The sequence below is a fragment of the Tauraco erythrolophus genome, chromosome 8 (genome assembly GCF_009769465.1).
Source record: "Tauraco erythrolophus isolate bTauEry1 chromosome 8, bTauEry1.pri, whole genome shotgun sequence".
Lineage (NCBI taxonomy): Eukaryota > Metazoa > Chordata > Aves > Musophagiformes > Musophagidae > Tauraco > Tauraco erythrolophus.
Window position 1 is genome coordinate 36,783,100 of NC_141472.1, and position 19,179 is coordinate 36,802,278.

General features: G+C 39.2%; 1 protein-coding gene across 2 annotated transcripts in view; it reads right to left on the reverse strand.

Moving 5' to 3' along the window:
• The window catches only part of NCKAP5 (NCK associated protein 5), a 374,281-nt gene that overhangs the window by 132,779 nt on the left and 222,323 nt on the right, over window positions 1-19,179 (reverse strand). For both annotated transcript variants that reach the window (XM_086615799.1, XM_086615797.1), the window contains exon 5: window positions 11,200-11,290. In XM_086615799.1, the coding sequence (XP_086471925.1) occupies window positions 11,200-11,290 (91 nt within the window). The remainder of the gene's footprint in view (window positions 1-11,199; window positions 11,291-19,179) is intronic.

The window sequence follows — 19,179 nt, forward strand, 5'->3', positions numbered from 1 at the left end:
GAATCCAATCAATATGGAATCCAAGCCAAGTGGCTAACTCAGCAGGTCAAAACATTTAGCACTTTCCATAGTGTCTTAGGAGCTTCCACAGGACTTTCTACAGAAGGTATTTAAGAAATAGTTATCTTAGATTTCGGTGACTGAATCTGGTGACCCAGGTACACTCCACTACACTTGCAACACTCTTTCCTGATACAATAAAGGCAGACTCTTAACCTCCAAACCCAAACTGCAATTTACAAATCCATGTACAGAATTGTTTATGTAATAATAAATTGAGAATGTTTTTCCTTGCAAGGCCATTCTATAGTCTGGATGTATTCTTAGATGATGTACTTTCTGTGTTATTTCCACGGCAGACCTCCTAGTGTTCAGCACTATTCTTCACTGAAAGTAAGCGATATGAAAAGAGAATTTTCAGCCTGTTGATGTAGATAAAAACTGTAGATGAGGGTGTCTTTGTACTTTCATGAAAAAAACAGCCCCAAGCTATGTACAAGTAGCTCAGTCTGACTGCACAAACTGAAAAAAGGCAGCTATCACTCCAAGGACTACTGACTTAAAATTCCAACAAGGTTAAAATTGTTTTCCAGTGGCACCTCGCTCCCCTTTCGCCCCCACCATGATCTTTTTTTCCTTAATCATAATTAACATTTGTTTACTGTGGCTCAATCTCTCTTAAATATGCCCTTTGAAATTGTGCAGTATCTTCTGATAAGCTTTATAACCTATTTCATTTGGCAAAACCTGAGATGTATAAAAGACACCTGTATGTTAAGTCAGAGTAATGTGAAGTAAGACTGATGAATTCACAAAGTGTTTCCTGCAAGATGCTTGGTACAAGAGTAGTCACTGATAATCACTGTGACCTGAATATGTCTGTTCCATCTGCAACTTTTTTTAAAAAAAATTTATTTCTTTGCTAATGAGAATCCCATTAAACAACATGACCCAGGTCTGGGAAAAAAGGTAACTGAGCAAACAAGTTAGAATGCAAAAAAAAGAAATTACATGCAACTAGACAGCACAATCCAATGATCTCTGAGTATAAGGCTACACATATGACTTCTAGTTTTACCTTGCTTTCTTCTATCTATGTATTCAGCTGTTTTCTCTTGCTTTATTTTCTCCCAGTGGAAAGATAGACTAAACTATAGCTTTGCTTTAGACAGCACATCAGCAAGTGTAATAATAATATATTTTTGTTTAGCTAACAGCTTTTGTTCAGAACAAGCAGACCAAAAGTGAAGGAAAAGAAAGGAATGCACATATATCACAAATTTTACAGAAACATTCCAAATTGTTCACAGTTTAACATTACCGTTGTCAGGAAAAACATTTATAGTTCTTCTTTTTCATCTCTGGATTTCACTTACAAAGTGAACAGAGCGAGCAGTAACATTCCCTAGATTAAATATGTGTGATGGATAAGAGAACAAAGTACGTACTTTATGTTTCTGATATGAGCCTCCTACCACTCGCATATCAATCTAAATGTACTACATATTATTCTTCACTCAAATACTCCTCACCAGTACAAGCTATCACCCCTGTTGAACAGTTCTGCAGTAACATTAATAAATTTCCTGATGATGCTTTTATTGGCTGTTCCATGCATCAGAAACATCTATTTCTTTTGAAAAAGTTCAGATCAAAAAGGACTGTAAAAGAAGAAAACCTTCACAGTGAAGTTCACTATTAAGTGTACTTATCAGAGCAGTTAGAGTAGATGGAGTTTCTTGTCTTCAAGTCCTCAGTTCAACGTTAGTCCTGGGCGTTCAAGTGAACTGCGCTCACCTTGTGACCAAATGCTGCTGTTGACACCATCCTGACTTTAGTGAACAGATATTCACCTTACCAACAGCACCCTCACCTCTGGCACTTTGTCTGTCAGAAGCGAAATCAAAGACTGACCATCCTGGAGGTGATGGTTCCGAGCCAGGTTTCAGGCACAGTGGTGGCAGCGCAGTGCGGCAGTAGCTCATCATGTTTGTTGCTTCCTTTCAAAATGGAAGACTTCAGCAACACTGAATAGAAAAGTTATCAGTAGAAAAAAAAAAAATGTTCTAGAAGCTAAGATGTTCCTTCTTCATGTGTGTATAGATGATATTATGAGAAGCGTATGCAGTGTGATTGTTCATGCAGATATTCTTTTATAAATTGATTCATTATAGTACCATACTTAAAGCAATCATCTTTCCTCCCAGGAAACCTATATGCAGCATTTAAACTTTCCTGAAGGAGTTTGTAAGTATTAAAGTAACTGCACTTGACTAAAGTGACAGTATTAAAATATCTACCTTTGACAGAAGTACAAACAAGCCAAACTATTCTGAAAATTAAATTCGGTAAATTTTACGTAACTGCAATTAAGGCAACAGAATTACTCTGGATTTAAATTGCTAGAAATAAGCCAATTTTCCCTGCTTTCAGTTTTTTTTTTTTTTTTTAATAATGTTTTTTCACTACTTGGATGAAGGCTCTTTTTAATGAAATGAAAAACTTCGAGTGCAATTTTTTTTTTTCCCCACCAGAAAGTCTCCTAAGTACTCATACTTGTTGATCTAGTTTTCCATAGATGGTTTCTTTACCATAAAGAGGCTCTAGTATTTTGGAATGACAGCAATATGTTAACTGACTAGTTCTCACCATGAGCACAATTGCAGAAGCTGACTGAAGAAGCTACCTTGTGAACTTAGGACAAAAAAAAAAATGGTATATTATTACATAACTAGGTAATTTTTTGCAAATGCCAGGGAACTAGTGGTTTGTCTTGTCGGGAGAACTTCTGAAAGAAGCTCAAAATGCATTTTCACACAAAAATAAACTTTAGAAACAATTGTTTTGGATCAGATCAAAACTTCAACTTTTCAAATGTGTTATTATAGTTTAGATTAAATATATTTAACTAAAACTAAAAATGCTTTTCTTGATCGGCGGTGCACATTCTTTCCAAAGTAAATATACTGCTGTGCTGATAAGTGTGCTCTTCTGTTGAAATAATTTTCAGAGAGAATGTTTGTGAATATAGTATAATCTTTTTTTTTTTCCATCAGAAAATAAGCAACTTTTTAAAATTTAAAAAATAGCATTGCTTTCTGCTGGTTTGAAAGCATAAATAAATCACAGTTCAAAATCCAGAATGAACAGTATCTTTTATGGAGATGTGGAAATAGGAAGAGAGCAAGTGACTTGGCCATATATAAGACCCAACCTTGGAACATCAAGGAATAAAGCTTTTTCAGCTTCTCTGTCCAAACACTTCTGTCACTAGACAGCTGATTGCAGTAAATGGTCTCTATTTATTATTTCTCATTCATTATCCTTACTCAGAAAACACGAAGGATTCGATAGATAAAAATGCTTCTTATTTACTTGCCAGACTCTCTCGCCCAACCAGAATCTGTTCGATACCAGCCCAGGATAGACAATCCTGTGTCCGGTCAACAAAGCACATCTGGATCCTGACAAGGATCGGGATAGGCTACAGATAGGTAAGAGCCCCTTATTCAAATCTTCTTTTGGTCAAGAGCCAGGAGACACCCTACAGACCTGGGAGCTCTAAAAGCAGTTGCCAGATGGGAGATGACTACAGCTCCCTGGGGATCTCAGTGCTCTGCTGAGAAACAGAGTGGGGCTGGAAGTGGCGCAGGGTCCCACGGCAGGGGTGCCGCAGGAGCTCCGCAGGCTTGCTTCCGCGCACAGCCAAAGCGTGGGCTGCCCTCAGCCGGCGTGCCTGCCCAGCCCTGCTGCTGGCAGCCCTGATCTGACCTGCGTGAGGAACACATGCATGTAAAGAGCAACAAGTCGGCCTCCACGTACAAAGATACCAGCATCTCTCCAAGATTATCATAAAACGTATTTGCGATAAACTCCAGGAGGTTATTCCAGTCTCTTAGAACTACCAAGCAGAAGCATGTTAGAACCATACACTTTTCTCTCAAACAGATCCCCTGAATTAGAAAAAAGGCAACCAGAACACCATTAAGGGCAGGACTATGGCTGCAGACAACCTGCTGTGCATAAATGGGATGTATGCGTTATGATGACCTGTGTCGGTCAGGCTGTGAACCACATCATCACCTTGCTTTCCAAAGTGTGTCTCTGAATTTCTGTTAGGCCTGTTTCATATGGATACAGTTCAGGCAACGTATATGGGCTGATTTTTGTGGATTCACTCCAAAGTAAGAACTGGAAGACAGACATAGCAGAAGTCAGAAACACTATATTGTAGAAGAAAATCTAAATGTAGAATTACAGTTAATATAATACATAATAGTACCATCAAATTGGCCAATCTTCACCTCTTGCTACTGTAGATATATAGAGGATTCTGGGAAGGAAGGAAAGAACAGTTTGTTTTCTGAGAAGCAGGCACACAAACGGCACATTTCAGTTATGAGCCTTCGTTGTGTTAAACATAACGCCATTGCTTTGTTACTGTATTACAGTCAAAAATCACACATTGCTTGCAACAAAACTGTAATTTTGAACAGTGTCTGAAAAGCACCATCACTCTCCTTTGGGGGCAAGAATCCAACCTCAATTTAGCTAAATATGGGAACAAAAATTTATCTGAATCTTTGCACAGCGATGGAAATCTACCAAAAGAAAAGCCATAAGGAATTAGTTGTTACCAAGCTAGCCATGGATTTCTCTGTATGGAAAAGCAGTCCAACAGCAAATGCTTGTGCCCTTGACGGTTCAGGACTTGCCGTGGAGCTCCCAAGAGTGTGAGTTGCTCCTCTTCTGTCCTCCTCTGGGAGACACAAAACTGCTAAGCTTTGCCTAGTAATATTGTCATTAGTAGCTTAGGAGGCCTGGTTGATGCAGTCTCCAGTGCACAATTCCAATCCTGAAATAGAAGTTTAATTTTAAGGACATATTTCCTCTCTCTGCAATAGAGGTTAGCATTAAAAATCCTATGTAGATTTCAGCTAGGGAATTCAACTAGTGCCTTTTTCTGAATTCATGGCCATGCCCTATCTATAAAATGTTACATACCAATGGCCTGAACATTAAGCTTGTATAATTTTGTGTTAAGATAAAATTATACTGCCAATAGATACTGTTTTTCTTCTCGTGAAAGAGCTGTTGACACCAACGGCTGTGCAAATTAGAAGTGACAGTCACAACAACTGTTCCACATTGGAGTCTCACAAAGCACATGGACAAAAAATTGAGTTGATCTTGCCAACGATGCCACCTGCAATGTGCCTGTATCTCTTACGTAGTCACACCTTTCTGAAACCTGCTTCAGAAAGCAATTGGCAAAACACTCAGGACTTCATGACTGAGAGCTGGAAGTCTTGTAGGAGGGGAATTATTTTATCTTTGTATTGAAGTTATCAGTATTGAGTCTTTACAGATAAACCTTCTTTCTTAGCTTTGGATAAGGCAGGCACATGTACACACATTTATAGCCAGAAAGAGGGCAGGAAATGGAACCTGTGAAGCTGCAGTGTGAGTTAACGATCGCAATGGTGGCGATGCTGTGCAAATGGGACAGATGTGGAGCTGCGTGCCACTCTTCTCATAGTGCACACTAAAGCCTGAGAAATCTCTTCTGAAGTCATTCCTTCTCAAAATCTTGTCCTCCCTCCAGAGTGAGAGAAAGAACAGAGCTGAACCACAGTCACCCAGGCAGCTCTTACTCGGCAAGAAGAGCCCATCAAAATGCTTCGGCTGCAATTGCTCAAGCTGTCTGCCACCACTTTGATGTCAGTGCAGTCAGATGGGTGCCAAAATGAGCAGTGGAGTAAAAATGAGACAGGACACACACCACGTTCAGAAAGAAATGGAAGGAATCAAGCTGTTCTTCTCCATTGCACCCAGGGCCAAAGAAACCCAAAAAACTGCCGTACTATTAAGGCTACGTGTAATCCCCATTGAGTCTTTGAGCCAGACTTCTCTTGGTGTAGACTCAACAGCACCAAGCTCAGCACAGCGATGGTTTTCCTTGACAAACTCCCTGCCCCATTACTCATATCTTTCTCCTCTTGAATTTGCATAGTCAATCTCTGAAGTCCTGCGCTGTCCACCATGATGAAAATCCCTTCTGCTAAAAAGTAGTTTCGACCATGTCAGCTGGCGAACAAGTGCAGTCAGAGGCACTGCACTAGCACAGAAGTGGCGGGATGACTGGGCCGGGGCGTTAGATCGGGTGAATTTCAGGCTGTCTAAACCCCAGGATTTCAGTTCCTGCTGATCAAAACAACATGCCTGGTCCCCACAGCAGTATTTGTTTGGAGTGTAAATCTCAAAGAAACACAGTGGGGTTCTGAAAAGGTTACAATGCCTGCAGTCACGAGTTTTTATTTCCTTAAGTTTCTAATACGAATTTATGTACCAAAATTCCCAACAGCAAAAACTCACTTCCATATTTTTTAATACAAGACAGGATAGCCCTGCTTGAAGACCATCCATGCTCCATTTGAAATTGATTCCTCTTCTAGTAAAAGTATTCATATGTTAAGCAAACTCCTTGGGGGGAGTAAGATCTTTTCCAAGTTTACAAGGAAATATGAAATGCCTTTTTTTTTTCTCTTAATCTCTTAATAATCTGTCACAGAACTTAAAACAACTGTTACCACAGAAGCAGCAGCTCATATATATTGACGACATCTTAAATATACCTGAGATTAAATTATATGTTGTTACTCTCTTTTTACAGACAAAGGTTAAAGATGGGCAGATAAAGTGAATTTGTCCAAGGAAATGGACAAATTTGTAGCAAATGAAATAATCAAAATCCAGTCTCCCAAACACAGTGCTTTAAATAGCAGATTGTCCCTCCTCTCCGATGTGATTGCACCATGTCTGTCCTGAGCTTTAGCGTACACATTGACAATTCCAGAATTATAACAAATTGTGAATTTACAATAAACTCTCTTCCTCATCTATTTTGATCACTGTACACTGTCATAAAGTCAAAAGGAGTTAAAAAAAAATTGAAAGACTTTCAGTTATCTGTAATCAGGTAAGACCTCTACCTAGATATCAAACAGGAAAGAGACTCTAGGTTTTGATATCCAAATCAGAAGGACAAACTTAGAATCATACAACAGAATCACAGAATCATTTAGATCGGAAAAGACCTTTAAGATCATACAGTCCAATCTTACACTTAGGAAGGAAAGTCTGCAGGGTGATTGTTTTAATGTCTTGGGTATAAGTACTGCACGCAATTATTTCTGGGAATCACTCTCCCGCTTAGACAAAGTAATTGTCTCTTGAATGAGAACAGTATCAATATATGAGGTATTGGGTTTGGCCTTTCATGGTCCTACTTTTAGGCGGACAATGCCTCTTGAAAACATCATAAAAGCTCTTTCACACTAGAGCCTCTTAGTCAAGTAAACTTTTAAGTAAGAAATACAATGGTTCATGGCAATTCAAATCATACGTATCCTTGCCTACGTTTACATAAGCATTCATTATAAATCTTCCCTCATTATTATGCAAAATGATAACAGAGGAGAATTTTTTTACAATCCTGTTTCTAAATACATTTACTCTAAGAAATCACATCATCCATCTGTAAGTCCAGCAAATTAAATTCCCATAGGGCAGCTAGCTCTATGGAAAGGGTTAGAATATTTTGCTTCAAGTGAGAATCCTGGCAAGACTTAACATAATATTGCAAAAATATTGCATGCTCTGGGCTCCATCTTATTATTATTCTTCTAACATCATCACTATGCAACATTTAATGTTCATTAGAAAGAATATTTATTCTTGAGTCAGGCATATTGATATTATAACAAGAACTCAATTTCATACATCCCGGAACAATAATTAGATTTGTAAAAAGCAAATATGTAGACAATGGTCAATAGATCAAAAGCGTTTACTGCACAGAGGTATCTTTTATGACTCTTCAGATATTAACTTGAACAGGCTTCGCACACTAAAACTACCTTACCACAGTGTCAGAGAATACAGGACATACGTTGATAAGCCACACTGGAGATTGCCTAGGTCAGGTCCTCATTTGTTATGAAATATATGGTTGTGCAACTGCAGTAAAATCTGACACTCTGTTGCACTGAGTACCGATCATATTGTTCTGATCATGTCATAGTAATCACAGAGAACAGGTATGATTCAGAATATGTCCTATAGGGTAAATGTTTGATTGCAAAGGATGGCTTTCAAAACAATGGTAGTATTTGTATATTCAGTAAGTTCTGTGTACGTATATGAAGAGATAGATAGATAGATATCACTTGGACTTCAAATCATAAAGATCTTTTTTTCATGTTAGCTCACATCTATACTTCACTTACTAATACAGAATGATAATACGGTTATCATGTCCAAAAAATAATGAGCTTTTAAGAAACATTACCTAGGTTGTACATTCAAGTTCTATTACCCTTATAAATATATCAAAAAACTGTCTGAATGCATTTGGAAAGATACAAATGAAATGCTTCTATTGCAATATTGATGCCTCTTGCCAAATCTGGACACAGTACTTGCAATAAAATTCATCTTATATTTGGATGACATGATTTCCACACAGTTGGTTTCAGTTAACATTTTAATGATTCATATAATGCTTTACTAATATGTTTTTCAAAGCTAAAATACTTTGTAAACATTTCACATCACAGATTCTTTGCCAACTATTTGTTTTGAAGAGCCTTTGAGATATTAGCTCTTATAATTACAGGCAGTTGCCTAAACCACACTGCACAGTTTTTATCATGTCACTGAAAAACAAACACACATCAAGTGAACCCATTTCTGACCTACACAGCAGGTAGCCATAGGAGGGCAGGAATGCACTGTTTTGCATGTGAACAGAGCCATTCCGTGAAATTCTCAGAAAACAAACTATTTGTTCAGAAGTTTGTCATAAAAGTGAACAAAAGGGATGTGGGGATGAATGACTCAAAATGACACATTCAGAAAAAACACAATGTTCATGGAGATGTTCCGTATATTTGACCTGTTTTACCAATCACAGACTGGTATATGATGCAGTAGCTTAGCTATTCCTCCAGGAAAGGAAAAAACATTGATTTTGAGTCATGAATTAGGAAAAGAAATTCATAAGCAAAGAAAATTGCACATTGGCAATACAGAAGAAATTAAAATCGCTAAAAAAGAAGCTGACTTTGATATCATGAGCAAAAATGTTCCCAAGAACAAGAAGAGAACAGGAAGAGAAGGAAGCTGTTAGCAATGTGGAGTACAAGAGTAAAAATAATCCTAGAGTAACAGGTATATGGGTGGTTTAAGGTCCTGGGACAGAGTTGGCTTCACTCTATGAGAGAGCCAGGCTCAGGTTTGGGGAATCAGCCCTGACTACCACCTAGCAGACTCAAACAAAACCCCATCTCCAGAAAGAAGGGAAAAAAACGCTTACACAGCAGTTTGCTAGGTGGAGGGTGCTGTTTGCTAGAGCTGAAAAGAAACAAAGAATTGTTGTTCTTGTTATAAACTGGACAGAACTGCCTTGTTCTTTTGTTGGTCAGAAAACAAACCCAAGAGATTTTATACTAAACGCAACTCAGTGGCCATTCTCCTGGCTAGCAGGAGACAACAGATGCCTATGTCAGTATGGCCTCACAGGGAAAAAAAAATAAACTAACAAACACAAATTCTCTTTTTTTCAAAAATTAAGAAACAAATAAAACATGGAGGAAAAACCACACAGAAATATACAAGCACTGAAACCGGAATGGCTGGTTTATCTCTCCTCTAGTGCAGCAGCATGCAAAATATCAAATTCAAAAAAGACTCCATATCTAATTTTTTTCTGGCTCAAAAGAAAAATAAAGAACACCCAAAACCTCAGTTCAACTGAAACCAAAATACTTTATTGCTTTTCTTGTTGAAAGTGCAAAAACAAAACCCAAAGAAGCTAAAACCTAATTGTGGTACCACCTCACTGTGTTTCCAGTGTAAGACAGCATACAGAACAGCAGGTAATAAGATCATTCCAGCTATCTGTTATAAACAGATGGAGGAGTAATCCACCCAAAGGAGAGACTAACTCCGAGCCCTTCAGAACATCCACTGTATGGTGGCATGAGTGAACAGGAAATATAGATTTAAACTCTGAGTCAAGAGGAGCAAACTGAGTTTCATTTTGGCATCTCAAAAGGGTAGAGACTAAAATATAGCCGCTTTTATCACCAGTTTCTAAAAACACAATGTTCTATTTATAACTTCAACAAAAAGTTTAATTTGTCCTGAAATTAAATTTTACAGGCTATCATTTCAACAAGAAAAAATGATTATTTTGGAAGGTTAATCTCAAAGATTCTTTCTCCTTTGATCTAAGCTTAAAATTAAAATCTAATTACAATAAAAAATACCCTTTAATACACATTTTTGTTTAGCTATATTGCTGTATTTTTGATCCATCAGTAGTAAGAACAGACTAATATAACTAGAATTTTTGAAATGTTTTATCTGAAGAATTGCTACCTAGTATAGACTTTAATGCATTATTTCAGTATTTTATATCTTTATAAGGAATGCTTATTCTGTTTAAAAAGATAGAGGATAGGATTGACTTCATTAAGCTTTTTTTTTTTTTAAGAATTCATATGCAGAGTATCTGATTAACTGGCATGTACCTCATTCCTGTTTCCAGACACTTAAAAAACCTTTCCACCACCTCAGGTTCTCTGTTTCCAGAATACAGCAGTACATTAGGAAAATGTAAAATTCTCCTGTTTATCAACAGCATAAACATACCTGTTTCCCTTTGAAAAACCTGAGACTCTCTCTACTCCAACTGAGGCTGACAAAATGCACCTGCACAAGCAGTGGTAAGAAACTACAGAGCTTGATATAAGAACTTCACACTCAGTAAGAACATGAGTGGACAAAACTATCCATCTCAATCTGAAGGTCCAGTTGCCAAAAGAATCTATGTTTTCTAGAGAAGCTGGAATATATTACTTAAAATATTAAGCGCTTTAATAGTCTTCAAAACTAGTTTCTCTGTCCCCTATTAACTGTGAGGAGCAACATCTGCAGATAATACAATGACAATAAAAATGAAAAACCTTAAACTGTGGTGACAGAACATGTGCAAAAATGTAGATGGTACCAACCACCACTTACAAGTATTGATAACTAATAAATAGAGGAAACAATGCCAGACATGTTTACCTCAGTAGTGCAATTTTTAAGAACTTCTGTATCACAAGAAAACAGGTAATAAGTCACTAATACCTGATATACCTTCAAGATATTGACAGTTCCTTCTCCATTCTGGCCTGGGGATCCTTGGCTCTGTAGCAGATTTCTCACTGTCTCCTCCATTCTAGAGAATGAAAATATTTATAAAAGTCAACTGTATGGAAAAAAATTAAGAGTTGCATTCAGTGTTTTTGTTCTTTACAAGAGCCTAATGCATCCATGGCTACCATGAAATTAATATTTAAAGACAATCCTGGCCTTATAATGTTCTCATACTCCATGTTATGAATAACACATTAAGGGCACTCTTTTATCTTTCGAATATGCACAGTAATTAGTAGCATTGTTAAAATCCTACTGGAGCTCTGTTACAAAAATTAAAAACAAATTGTGCAAAAGACATCACCTTGTCAACAGTGTAACCAAACACCATATAAAATTACTGTCATTTAGGAACAAAATCAGTCAGATTAAAAAAAACCACAACAACCACAACTGCTGTATTTCTAGCCAATTGTCAGTTTTATGAAATTTAGACAGGCTGTCAAATACATTACTAGTATTTACTCTCTGTGTTATAGGTGCAGCAGCGTGTGCCAGGACATTCGTTTATAGAGGAACAGCTGCTGAACACATTCACCCTTCTCTGCCCTTTCGAAGGGATGTAAAAGGCAAGTGTAGGCTACAATCTGGTACCACCATCTCACGAAAATATAATCAACCTCAGTTCCATCAGTGAAAGATGGAAAGTTTGCACTCTCATTTTAAAAGGTGTTAATAGGCACCATCAAAAGTTGTCTTTGATCTACAAACATTCATCAAGCATGTTAAAACTGGTAATAACGCCAACTCTCTTGAACGGAGGCTGAACAGAATAGAGAGTTCTGCTCCTTCGCACAATACGACGGCTGGGGACAATGGAAGCCACCACCGGTCCCATTCAAGGTAGATCAGAAATTAAATCCATGAGCTTAGGAGATGTCACCAAGGCCGACCACAAATAAAGGCTTTCAGCTCTGTGAGCATGGGTAAGAGGAGGAAAGGGATCAAAAGCCAGAGAAGCACTGATGGACACAACAACAAAGACGCTGGGGTTTACAACAAAAAGTGCTGTGACAATTCCAGCTGCAGGTCCTCATGCTTCCCCCCACTCTCCACTTCCTCATGCCAATTCTCACTCCTGTACAGCTGCTTCAGCTGTGCGAACACAACAGTTTTTCTCACCCTCACTTTTATGTTTTCTATTCTTTTCCTTTGAAGCTGTCTCCATCCCTTGACAGTACGGGAAGAACAGCCAGGCTGGAACAGGGGCTGGAGAAGGGAAACTGCTGTGGCATGGGTGTGTGGGTTACACGGAGGCAGGAGAGAGAGAGGAATACCTTAAGTCATATTGCCAGATACGCTGTGTATTCCAAGTGTGACCTTGAAAAAGCGCCAGTATTCCTAGGCATATCAGACCAGAAACTGCCTGCTGTTGTTTATTTCAAATGTGTTTAGGGAAACATGACTTCTGTGTACCATTCTTTGCAAATGCAATTGAGCAGAAGAATTATTCACAGCGTATCAAATTTTTTTTTATTTCTAAGGTAATCATCTAGCGAGACAGCAAATATTAGCTAACTAACTGCTCTGGCCAAAGGCCAATAACATTATCTTCTATATAAGCCTCGTAGTCTTTCTGTTCTTTCAGTCTTATCAGAATGAATGGCAATGGCTAATTTAGCAATAATATGATGTTTTGCTACGTTTTCTCCCTTCAAGTCAGCCAACTACGCTACTTTTCGAGAAGCTGACACTGGGTATTCATTCTACTCAGATGAACACTGACATTTTACTTATTTGTATGATGGTTTTTTGTCATTGATGTGCAGACTTCTACATTGCCAGAATGCCCACAGAATAGTTGGACCATCTGTTGACCAAATGTGAATAAAAACAAGCCAGCTCTAATCTCTAGTGCAGACAGTGGTGCAGTTTTTCAGATGCAGATTGGAACCATTTCTGCTTATAGGTTGACCTTAATCAGATGCCTTTTACGCAAAAGAACAAATCATTTTGGTTCATAATAAAAATTCCTGTGCAGTCCTCACTGAAATATTTCATTTCTCAACATGCTCATAATTTCATTTTTAAATTAGTGATGTAATAGGATTCTTGATTATTGTGTTTACAAATACATACACAGATCCAACTCTAGTCCTCCATAAAGATCTTACAAATTAATAAACAAGCAAAAATGGGAGAACGAATAGACTCAACTATCACTAAAATCAGAGTTTTTCAATTTAGGACTAATAGTATTAATGAAAATATAGTCTAGTTGCATATTTGTATCATCAGTTAAACCAGCTCAGAAAAATAATGAAGAATTCTTTAATTCAATAGGTCATTTCATCTTCAGTCAAATTCAGATGGTCTATTTTGGACAACAGGCCCACCCTGTCAAACAGCCTTATAGGGGCTGGTAAGCACACAGTTTCATCTGGCAACCAGAAACACCTCCCATCAGTACTCAGGTTTCTGTGCAACAGAATAATTTTTGAAACATGACAAAGAGCTCAGTTAAACACAGTGGAGACTTTTGTTGTTTTGTTGTTCGCTGCTACTATAAAAGTTTGCAAGGGTTGACAGCCATAAAGCTGAACCGCAAGCATAATAGAGACACTGTCGTCGTGGTCATGTTGCTATAAAACCAGCACTGAGAGGATCTTACGAGCTTTAGGTACCCATGGAATATCTGAAAAAGGAAAGAGAAAACTAGTTGCTGTCAAGGAAGGAGGTGAAATCTGCTTACAGTCAAATTTACTGCAAAACTCTGATGGCCACTGCTCTTCCAGTTTATAAGCTGCCACTTCTTCCCTAGCATCCCAGCTCTCCCTTTTTAGCAAGGACTGCTTAACGAAACATGGCACAGGATAATAATCGAGACTTGTTTCTTATAAACCAGAATCTTTGAAGCACGAATTAACGGCACCTTAATTGAAAAGTGATTGTTATATCATGATCTATAATACTGTCCACATTGACAGTACATGCCAGAAGGATTTAGCATAAATCCTTTTAAAGAATGCAAGAATGGTTGAGGCTTTATAAATTTAACTTAAAATCCTATGTTTTGCTCCCTGAACAAGGGATCCAAAGGACATGTAAATTTTGGAACTGAAGCAGAAAAATTAGGAGCTCTATAAAAGGCTATTTCTACATATCAACCTATTTTTTCCCCTTTCTGGTAATCACAAAAAGTTATCTTCTCTTGGTCAGGATTCTAATATCCTAGATGGACCCACTCCAACATCAAGCACTTGCTGATTACATCTAGAATAGCTATCCCCCACGCGTGTATTCTGCCTGCTTGCTGGCCTATGCTAAAAAACCTGTTTTGCCAAGGATTCTGTGCATCTTATGTAACTATCAAGCTGTTACAATCTGCACAGTCTCTAGAGCTCACTATTCCCTAGTCCACATTCTTCAATCACTATTTAAGAACATTTATTTTCTCCCTTCTTCAGTGTTCTATTTACTGTCTATTCATCTGAAGCATCTCAGTCAGTACCATTAAATTTTTTATTACATCTATTATTTGAATAGGAAACTGAGGTTTTCTTAAAACTGAAGTGTTCCTTTCAATTTTTTCTTTTTTCTTTTTTTTTTAAAGCTATTTTCTTTAGGGGAAAAATAAATGAAACTCATATTTGATAGAAGCCTCTTAAGTTTCTTGACAAAATGTCAGTTTAGAGTAGGGAAACAGTCCTCCACCAGTTCTAACCCAAGAATAAATTTCTCAAAGCATTAAACAGAAGAAGAAATGAGGCACTCCGAGACCAGAATCTGTTCATGGAATATAAGAGTTTAAGGAACATAAAATATTAATACTACTATGGAAAGCACTGTGAAGATTTCATCTGAAATATTATCTGCAATTACGATCACCAGTGTTCAGGAGTGGCTCGTTGAGAGAGGATTCGGTGAAGAGACAGCTCTGAGGTTGTTTAGAGGAATTGAGAGTCTGTGTCATGAGAAAAGACTAAACTTATCTTGCTAAATTTTAGGAGACCAAGGGCTTACACAGGTATGACTTCCACAAAACAATCAGTGAGAAAAAGTAAAATCAGAAAGAAAACTACACCAACCTAAAGCCAATGACTGACAAAACAAGATGGGAATATAGTGGTTACAAATACATTTAGGCTGGAATTGAGATGGTTTTAATCATGGAAAAAGTGAGACTCTGAGCCAGCCTGCCAGGTAGAGTAACAGGGTGAGAAATCTAAACAGCTTTAAGCCAGAGTTGAGCAGTTTATGAAATTAATTACGCAGCAGGGTCAAGAGCCGAGGACTTGACTTTATGATCCACAGGTCCCTACTGTTATTCCTCCTGAAACAAAACCAGACATTCTTACATTTAAAAAATGTAATTTATCCTGTGCTGTTGAGAAAATATCAGGAAATCAATCCAACTGCAATGTACAGTTATTTATTTGGCTTTGTTTCTGCATGTGTTTCTGGGCAAGGGGACCAAGGGAATCTCTGGAAAGCAGGAAACATCATTCCCTGCCGAGAGAGCAGCACACAGGGCACAGATGCTCAGGTGGCCAAGATGGCAGAAGGAAGCTTCCTCTGCATTTTTGCTGCAACTCAAATCTTGTCTGGAAGCCAGGACCTACCTGCAAGGATCCATCGAGTTTCAGGAGACTTGCTTTTAAAGCTTCTTGATGTTATGTTTCTGACAGCCTTGCCGCCTCCATCTCCTGCCTGGCCCCGCGGCTGCAACTCAGAGCATGCACCAGAGCACAGTTTCATCCAGGCCAGAAAGACCCTGCTGGGGCTGACACATCACTGGTAGGCGGTCAGGTTCCCGACTTTCTTCTCAATTTTGTGAGGACCATCACCTTCATAAATGTGCACCTCCTTTGTGCTGTCCCCCAGCAACGCTGAGACATCGTCAGAAAATCTGCCAACTTTGTGCCACTCCCAGTCCCATCATTTCAAGTGGACCAAAGCCATAAGCTATTTCGTTGGGGTTCTCCCAAAGAACAGCTTTTGAGACCATACAGGAATTAATCTTTCATCAAATATACTAATGCAAGGAGACAGAGAGTACTCTCAGCCCCCCAACTCTGCAGAATCTTCCCCATATATTTCCCACTTTCCAAAAAGGTCTTTCCGATCCCTTTCAGTTTGGTTTATCGTTTTCCTTCCTTGAGAGAGATGTCTCTCACAGTCTGCCATGGTGATTTCACACATGAAGAGGATTTTCACTGACCAACCTCTCAACTATGTAGGACATGCCTTTTATGTCCTGTCTCACTGCAGAGGAAACGCATTCTCTTCTCCAGTCCTCTGTAACATATCCCTTAGAGGGCTCTGATCTCCTCAGACCTAAATCCTTCCTTGGCAGAGCAAGCTTTCCTTGAAAAAAAATCCTTCCCATATACCCGATCTTTGATTCCCCTTCTAATATAGGGAATAAGTACTCTCTATAGCTTGTGCTCTCTTCAGCCATGTCCCATACAGCCCTTTCCACAATTCTCCCTGCAAGGGGCAGGTAGCACGTAGTTGTTCCAGCTCTAGAATGTGCATGACCATTTCAACCTCTTCTCCATTGACCTAATTCCTTCAAGATTTCCAGAGGCCGGCAGCTACCTTTTGCTGGGTGCTATCACTTTCCCTTTTCATCACCGTCAAGCTGAGGTGACAGTGCTGGGTGGTTATTTCAAATGCATGTCACAAGAATTCCTTCGACTTGATACTTACAGTCTTAGAAAGATGTGTCCAAAGGTTTCTATAGAACCTCCCTGAAGCAGTTGAGGTTTGTATTTCAGCTTTTTCCATCTCCTCATGCCATGCAGCAGATGCAGGACTCTTTTTAAAGTCTTAGAGAAAAATATCAGTAACATACCTTTTTCCATCTTTAGCTTAAATTACTTCTGTGTAATCAAAATTCTCAGGTGAGTATTTTCTTCCAGCTCCTGTCTATGAGACAGTGAAGGTTCCTGCCTCTCTCATAGGAAGTATCGAGCTTAAGCCCCTTGACTTCTATTTTTAGTTATAGCCTCATTGGAGATGTGGCCTGGGTTTCAGCTCCTTGAGCTGTCTGACCCCTCCCTACCACCTGATCATGGACCAAGGAACAGGTTCCCATGGGATTTCTCAGCTCTCTCAGCTCTTGGTTCAACTGTGAACCAGTCAGCATTTTTGCCAGCTGGACTTTGGTTGTCTCTTTGGAGACTGCAACCTGTCTGGCTTTGGTGGCAGACTTCTGTGCCTTTGTCCCAGCCTTGCAGCTCTCTCTCCAAACCCACAATCCAACCAAACAAAAAGCTTCTGTCTGACTCAGCTCCCACATAAATTTGTTTTCTTACTCATTGTCGTGGGTTAGGCTGCTCCGGCAACCAAACCCTACACAGTCGCTCACTCTCCCACCCCCAGGGATGAGGGAGAGAATCAAAGAAGAAAAAAGAAAAAAGAAGAAAAGAGACCCGTGGGTTGAGATAAGAACAATCTATTACTACCGCTACCAATATATATATATGTACGGATATGTACAAGGATAAATATATACAAACGAGTGATGTACGGTGTAATTGCTCACCACCCCTTGACTGAGGCCCGTCTCGTCCCAAAGCTGCAATCCTGAAACAGATAAATCCCGATACCGCAATCCCAGACGAACGGGAGGCCCGAAACAGAGAGCGAGTGAGAGAAACACTCTGAGATTCTGAAAGTGAGAGTCCCGGAAGAGCAAAGGCCCTTCTTTCCGGCTGACCCTCACTTTTATACTGGGCATGACGCTGCATGATATGGAATACTAATTGGCCGGTTTGGCCTCAATCCTAAGTTCCACCACAAATCACAAGGGGAATCGTGGCTCCCTTGTCCCGGCTATGCTTACCCCTGATCCTGTTGTGCTCCTGCACACTGGCAAGAACACGGCAAGCTGAAAAGTCCTTGAGACCTCAGTGCCAACTATAAACATCAGTGCGCTATCAGCGTTCTTCTCAGAGCGAGCCTCTGAGTAAAACCAAAACACGGAGCTCTTCCAGCTGCTAAAAAGAGGAGCTAACTCTGTCCCAGCTAAAACCAGGACACTCATACATCATTTCGAACCGCAGTTTTAGGGTTACATGCACCTCACTTCCCTCACCACTCCATCCAAAGCTCTCCAACGGATAAGGTTAGACTTTCTTTGTACAGTGAGTTCCCCAAACTACCAAAAGGCTTCAAAGTAAACAAGCTCACACAACACCTCTTCCTGAACAAATAAAAAAATCCAGATTTTAGATTAAACATCAGATTTTTTTAAGCAGGAAAAATATAAAAGTGACTTTACAAGACACAACAGAAACAAAGACAGCTCATTGAACAAGTTCCTGTTCACTGCATCCTTGCAGGAATGTCTTTCTTTCTACCTGGTTTCAGTTAAATCAGTAGCTTTCTGAACCGCAGACTGCCTACTGGCCTGAGGACTTCCATTATCTCTAGATATGGCTGCCTGCTCTCCTCAGCTCTCGCCCTGATCTGCAGGCTCATGTCCAGACTGTGCAGTGACCTGCCAGTCACACCTGCAGCCCCGAGACCCTCTGCTCTCCTCTATGAGCCATGGTGATCCCCAGGATGAAGCAGCCCTTCCTCCTGGGGCTATGTCCAAGCCCTCTGTTCTCAGTGATCCTGCTGCAGAGAGCCTGCAGCACGTTGTCAGGCCAGTGCTTCAAATAGGTAGGTAGCCAGGAGACACACAAAAGCTTCTCCAAAGAATTTACATATTGAAAATGGATTAAAAAAAAGCAAAGAGAGAAGTGAAATCAGTCACGTGACAAATTTAAAAGAGAACTGACAGATGGGAAATGCTAAAGCTTCAAACCCCAAGGGGTTTTCTTCACATTTTCAGTTCTGCTTAGGAAACAACAGTGGTAAATGCCTTATAGCAATGTGATGGGCAAAGCCTACAGAACGCACAATATCCACCCTTAATATTTCACTTGGAAAATAAAGTAATAATATCCTCCATAATAG